This window comes from Pelodiscus sinensis, chromosome 21, assembly GCF_049634645.1.
Source record: "Pelodiscus sinensis isolate JC-2024 chromosome 21, ASM4963464v1, whole genome shotgun sequence".
NCBI classification, from domain to species: domain Eukaryota; kingdom Metazoa; phylum Chordata; order Testudines; family Trionychidae; genus Pelodiscus; species Pelodiscus sinensis.
This window is the reverse complement of record NC_134731.1, coordinates 623783-630190: the sequence shown is the minus strand read 5'-3', so window position 1 is coordinate 630190 and position 6408 is coordinate 623783. Positions and strand designations below refer to the sequence as shown.

The window sequence follows — 6408 nt, the reverse complement described above, 5'->3', positions numbered from 1 at the left end:
CCCTGGGCCTGTCACACACAGGGCATGTTTATTTCACAATCCGCCATGCGCCAGCCACACCGCACGGCCCACCTCCCAGCCAGCGCATGTGGAGGACTCGGGCAGCTGCCTCTCAGTGCTGGGAGGGAGGGAGGGGAGCTGCAAGCCACATGGGTGTTGCCAGCCACAGTGCAATGGGCACTGGAGAGACCGGGCACCCGTCAATGGCACGGTGATGAGCCATCCCCTGGGGGACAGCCATGTCACTGCACGATGGGGCCAGGTGGGACTCGCCACACTCCCTGCCAGCCAAGGGGCACCCAAAGCACAGTTGGGGGGCTGCGGGGGGCTCCCAGCAGGGTGCAGAGCCAGTGGGAGGCAGAGGGAGAAGTGTTTTCAGAAGGTAAAATCCCTCCCGTGGGAAAGAGACCACGCTGCCCTTTGGGGAGCAGGGCGGACAGCAGATGGATCCTGGGGTTCGGGGGAGCTAGATCGGGGGGCAGCTGGGCTGGGGTTTCTCCTCCCAACTTTCCCGGGAAGCACGTGCCGGCCCAGCCCTCAGGGCCCCCTTTTCCTTCCTTCATTTGCTGTACTCGGGTGTCGCATTTCCAAGTTCCATTGGCCAATGTAAGTCACGTGGTGACACCCCAAAACCAACAACTTTCATTTTCGTGATCGCCCCCCCCAAAGTCCCCAGTGACCCGACGGGGGCTGGGCTCCGCCGCCACCTCGGGGGATCCCGGCCCCCAGCTCAGGGCCCGCTCCGCGCCCTGGCTGGGGGGCCCAGGCCAGACCTCTCCTGCGGCGCTCTGGTCCTCCTGCAGCTGGGCCGGCCCCCCGCGCCGCACCAGGTCCCGGGAGCCGGCTCCAGACCCCGCGGCTGCCCGGTCCCGGCCGCCCAGCGAACACGCTGCCCCTCCCGAGCTCCGCGCTCGGCTCCAGGCTGTCCGCAGCAGGCAGCGAGCGAGCTGAGACCCTCCTGCAGCTCGAGCCACCGAACTTCCTCGCCCCGGAGGGGAAGCCGGCGCCGCTGCCACCAGACCACGCCGCGGGCTGGAGCTGCCGGGCACGCTGGATTCCTCTGTGCCGACACCGACCCCCGGTGCCAAGGGCGCGCAGCTGCGCGACGAGCCGCCTCCTGGCTGCGCGGATGCCGCTTGGGCGCAGGCGAACTAGCGCGGCGCAAGAGCGCGGAGAGGGACGCTAGATGGCAGCAGGAGAAGGTGGCACCGGTGCCCGCAGAGCACCCGGCGGGAGCCGCTGCACCTGGCCTGAGGGATGAGCCCCAGGTAGGAGCCGGGACGGAGGCGCAAGAGGCTCAGGGCAGCCCAGGGGCACGGTGCCAGACACAGGCCACATGGGGACCCCAACAGGGCAGAGAACCCGACTTAGCCGGGAGCCGCACAGGAGCGGGGAAACCCAGCCCCGGACTCCCGGCAAAAGGAGGACCCGTTCCTCGGCGCCCCTCGGGCCCATCCCCGCCGGACAGCGCAGAATCCAGTCCCCCCCTCCCCCCGGAAGCCCCGCTGCGGGAGCAGGAAAGCGGGGGACCCGCCGCTCCCCTGCCCCGCCAGACTCACCAGGCATCCGGCCGGGCGCTCTCGGGTCCGGGAACCGGGCTGGCGGGGAAGGGGCCGCCGGGGAGCCGGGCGCGGACCTGGTGCTGCCGCTGCCGCTCTCCCCTTCCCCCGGGTCCTTCCCAGCCCCGGCCCCGGGCCCGCGCCCGCAGGCAGGCGAGGCGGGAGAAACTCCCTGCGCTGGGCGGCCGCGGCCGAGGCAGGCGGGGCTTGTTCTCGGCGCCCGGGCAGCGGCCCCGCTGCAGCCCCGTGGGGAACCGTCCAAGGGCCCCGCTCCTCCCCCTGCCGCCGGGCCCGCGCGCCCAGCCCGGCCCGGCCCCGCCCGGGGGTGGGAGCGCAGGGGAGGAGGAAATCAGCTGCTGTCCCTTTAACAGGCGCTGGCGCGGAGCGGAGTTCAGGCCGGGGTCAGGGGGAGTTCGCAGCCCGGCCTTTACCTCTGCGCCCAGCCGTGCGCCGCCGGCACATGCTGCCTCCTGCGCCGCGCCCCGCACACAGCGCGCAGCGCCCGCCCAGGGGGGCAGCGCCTTGGCAGCGGGCATGGGCCGGAGGCGCCGGCCGGCAGCGGGGAGCGCTCGGCGGGGACCCAGGGACTGAGGCGGCTGCTCGAGGGCCATGAGAATCCGCAGAGACCTCGACTGGCTGGCGGACGCGACGGAGTCCCCAGGTACCGCGGGGCGGGAGGGCGCCAGATAACGGCTCCTGTCCCTGCGAGCAGGGCGGGCCCCAGCGCCGGGGAGTCCCGGGGCCCCTCTAGTGAGGCACGGAGGCGGAGAGGGGCCGCGGCAGCGGGGCGAGGCAGGGCCGGGAGCCGCTGGCCGACCGGTCGAGGAAGGGTCGGTCCCTGCCGCGCGCCCGGCCAGAGGCGCTGCAGGGGCGAGGGAGCTGCGGGCGCTGAGTTGGGGACCGTGGCTCTCACCCCACGCCCGCCCCGCGCCGTGGGATGAGGGCGGGGAAGGGTCCAGGGCCGGGCAGCCAGCGCTGGGCCCTTCGTGACCCGCACCCCGGAGCTAGGAGCGGCCCGAGGGCTTGTGGCTCCACCAGGCGCTGCTGTCACTGCTCCCGACGGCCCGTGGACGGGGGCCCCGTTGGGGACTCGCTTCCCTTCAGCGGAGCCGCCCGGCGCGATCCCGCGGGCGGACTGGGTCGGGCCGGGCTCGGCTCGCTGCTGGCCGGTGTCTGCTGCAGCCCCGCCGCAGCCGGAGAGGCTGTAAAATGGCGAAGTTTGGCTCCCCCGGCGGGTCTCGGCTCGGGCCCTTCTCCGCCCGAGCCCAGCCCGCTGTCCTGGCGCGCCCGCGGCCCCTTCTCCGCGCAGAGGAGCCGCCGCCCGGCTCGCCCCCCGCAACAGCTGCGCCAGGCTGCCCGGTCCGGGACTCCGGCCATTGCGCCTTCCCCTCGCTCGTCCTGGCTCTGCCCCGCGCCCGCCAGCCGGGACCGGGACCCGGCAGCCAGCCCGGCGCGGCGCGGCGCGGGTCGGGGGAAGCCGGCCAGGCTCCTTCACCGGGAACGTGGCCCGCGGCGGCGCTGGCGGCAGCCGGGCGCCGAGGCAAGAGAGCGCGGGGCGGAAGGCGAGGGTCTCCTGGGCCGGCAGCGCCCCGAGCTGACCCCTGCGGTCCGGGCGCAGCAGCTGAGCGGGGCGGCAGGTGGCCTGGCCCCTCCGCCCCCCGCTCAGGTGGGGCCGGGCTGGCGGGCGGTGCTGGAAGCGGCGGGAGTGATGTCACCTTCCCCCGGCGCCTGCAGGGGCTTCGCCCCCCCGGCCGCGAGAAGCCCCGATATAAGGGGTGGCACAAGCAGCGGCAGCCAGTGCGCAGTGGAGGCGGCGCAGCCCGGGCTCCCCGACAGGACTCGCCCGCTGCGCCGCAGGTAGCAGCCGGGCCCGGGCAGCTCCGCTCCGCGCCGCCTCCCCCGCCGGGGGCTTCCCTGCCCGCTGCAGCGTGGCGGCGCGGCCTCAGCCCCGGGAGCGCAACTGCCCCGGCCGCGCGCTGCGTCCCGGGAGGAAGGGCGCCGCAAGGCCGGGCGCTAGGAGCCCGCGCGGTCCTGCTGAGCCGGGCGGGCCCGTCCGGTCCCGTCCCGCGTCCCGCAGCCTTTGCGCGGCGCCGCGGGCCGGGCTCTTGGGCCTAAAGGAGGCCGCGCGCTGGCCGGCGCCCCTCACCGTGTCTCTCTTGCAGGTGGCGGGGCGAGCCCCCGGCGCGAGGCCATGGAGGTGCCGAGCCACTCGCGGCAGCTGCTGCTGCAGCTCAACACGCAGCGGGCCAAAGGCTTCCTGTGCGACGTGATCATCGTGGTGCAGAACGCGCTGTTCCGCGCGCACAAGAACATCCTGGCGGCCAGCAGCGCCTACCTCAAGGCCCTGGTGGTGCACGACAACCTGCTCAACCTGGACCACGAGATGGTGAGCCCGGGCGTCTTCCGCCTGGTGCTGGACTTCATCTACACGGGGCGGCTGGGCGAGGGCGAGCCGGGGGAGCCGGGCCTGGGCGCCGTGCTGGCCGCCGCCAGCTACCTGCAGGTGCCCGCCCTGGTGGCCCTGTGCAAGAAGAAGCTGAAGCGGACGGGCAAGTACTGCCACCTGCGGGGCGGCTACAGCCCCTACGGCAAGATGGCCCGGGGGCTGCGGGCCGCCACCCCCGTCATCCAGGCCTGCTACTCGGGGGCCCCCCGGCCCATGGACGTGCCGCCCGGCGAGCCCCTCAACCCGCTCAGCACCCAGTGTGGGGAGCTCTACGCCTCCGCCTCCCAGGGCGCCCCCCTGCACCAGCCTGGGCTGTGCCCGCCCGAGAGGCACTGCTCCCCGCCCTGTGGCCTGGACCTCTCCAAGAAGAGCCCCACCGGCCCTCCCTCCCAGCTGCTGCCCACTGACAGACTCCACCCAGGGGACAGCAGGGAGCCCTCGCTGCCCCCCGGGCACGACAGCCCCCCGGGCAGTGCTTCCCTGCTGGTCAACCACAGCTCTGCCTACAAAGAGCCGCTGCAGGCGGGCGAGGGTGTGATCCACCCCACGGAGCGCTTCCGGGGCAGCCCGCCCTGCTCCGAGCCCCCTGCCCGGGCCGAAGGCCGCAGCCTCCTCTACCACTGGATGAAACACGAGTCCCCGGGCAGCTACCTGGAGGAGTGCGAGGCGGGGAAGGAGTCGGAGCGGGAGGAGAAGGCCGAGTCGCCCCCGCAGTCCCGCTACCCCAGCCTCGAGAGCAACGAGCTGGAGAACGACAACAGCACCAGCGAGGACACGGGCAGCAGCGAGGGCCCCTCCCCCGGGGGCACGCTGGGCCCCTACTGCAACCACCTGGCCTACGAGCCCGAGAGCCTGGGGGACAACCTGTACGTGTGCATCCCCTGCGGCAAGGGCTTCCCCAGCTCCGAGCAGCTCAACGCCCACGTGGAGGCCCACACGGAGGAGGAGCTGTACCACAAGGCAGGCGTGGAGCAGGCCGGCCCCTTCCTGGACAAGGGCGGCTCCGGCCTGGGCGACATCCTGCGGCCCTACCGCTGCTCCTCCTGCGACAAGGCCTACAAGGACCCGGCCACGCTGCGGCAGCACGAGAAGACGCACTGGCTCACGCGCCCCTACCCCTGCACCATCTGCGGCAAGAAGTTCACGCAGCGCGGCACCATGACGCGCCACATGCGCAGCCACCTGGGCCTCAAGCCCTTCGCCTGCGACGCCTGCGGCATGCGCTTCACCCGCCAGTACCGGCTCACCGAGCACATGCGCATCCACTCGGGCGAGAAGCCCTACGAGTGCCAGGTGTGCGGCGGCAAGTTCGCCCAGCAGCGCAACCTCATCAGCCACATGAAGATGCACGCGGCCGGGCCCGAGGGCAAGGCCAAGCTGGACTTCCCCGAGAGCGTGTACGCCATGGCGCGCCTCACCGCCGACCAGCTGGGCCTCAAGCAGGAGAAGGCGGCCGAGCTGCTCTCCCACACCTCGCACTTCCTGAGCGAGCCCAAGGGCATGGACAGCCTGTACCCGCTGGCCCGCTTCACGGCCGAGCACCTGGGCCTGAGCCAGGAGAAGGCGGCTGAGCTGCTGGGCCCAGGACCCCTGCTGCACAGTGAAGGTAGCCGGAGCATCGAGTGCTATTCACCCAGCTAACGGGCATCTGAACTGCAGAGCCACTCTGGGGCTGGGGGTTGTAGCCAGTGTTTGCCAAGCCGGAAGCCCCCCTCCGATGGAGTATGCTACCTGGGAGTGTCGGCTGCTCCCAGAAAATGTGCAGGGCCAAATTCTTACCCTGTCTGCGGCCAGCGGGGAAAGGCCGGGAGAGCCAAAGAGAAGGGGGCAAAGGGCAGCGGGTTCTATGCTCTGAGGCCTCTGCAGCCTGCCTGGCAGCCCCTGGCCCAGCTCAGACTGCAGCTGGGCGAGAGGCAGGAGCACCCCCCACTGGCTCCTGCCCCAGCCTCTGCGCTCTCCCCACCCCCACTGCTGGGCCTGGCACCCAAAGGTCTCCAGGCCTGGCCACACCCAGCTGAGCAGAAACCAAAGCCAGCAGCTGAGGGGAGCCAGCCCCGCCCTCTTGCTGTACTCAGGGATGGCCCCAGGGGGCCAGGCCCAGCTGCTGAAGGGCAGAATTCCTGCCGTGGGCCATTCCCAAGGCCCCTGAGCCCAGACAGCTCCCCCACCCCTTTCCTGGGCCCTGGTGGGCCAGATCATGGGCCAGGGGCCAGGCTCTCCACAGACTGAGCCTCTGGGAGGCAGCCCCCTGCCAATTGTCTCTACTCCCTGGGCTCACGTGTGCTGGGGGACGGGTGTTAGTTGTTTCTCTGGAGGGGTATGTGGAAGTAAGAGGCCATGGGAGTGGTTTGCTAGTTCCCCCCCTCCCCACGGGCTGTCCTGGGGTGGGCTCCCCTCCTGCCT

At 72.4% G+C, this 6408-nt stretch overlaps 1 protein-coding gene across 3 annotated transcripts; it reads left to right on the top strand.

The window, feature by feature from the left end:
- Positions 1 to 741: 741 nt before the first annotated feature.
- Positions 742 to 6035, top strand: LOC142819210 (hypermethylated in cancer 1 protein-like). Of its 3 annotated transcripts, none has more exons than XM_075904451.1 (2): positions 742 to 1268; positions 3722 to 6035. In XM_075904451.1, the coding sequence occupies exon 2, from the start codon at positions 3751 to 3753 to the stop codon at positions 5644 to 5646; it is 1896 nt and encodes a 631-aa protein (XP_075760566.1). In that variant the 5' UTR covers positions 742 to 1268; positions 3722 to 3750; the 3' UTR covers positions 5647 to 6035. The 3 variants fall into 3 exon arrangements, with proteins under 3 accessions (XP_075760566.1, XP_075760565.1, XP_075760567.1); XM_075904450.1 differs by lacking the exon at positions 742 to 1268 and adding an exon at positions 1948 to 2220; XM_075904452.1 differs by lacking the exon at positions 742 to 1268 and adding an exon at positions 2264 to 3416.
- The last annotated feature ends 373 nt before the right edge of the window (positions 6036 to 6408 follow it).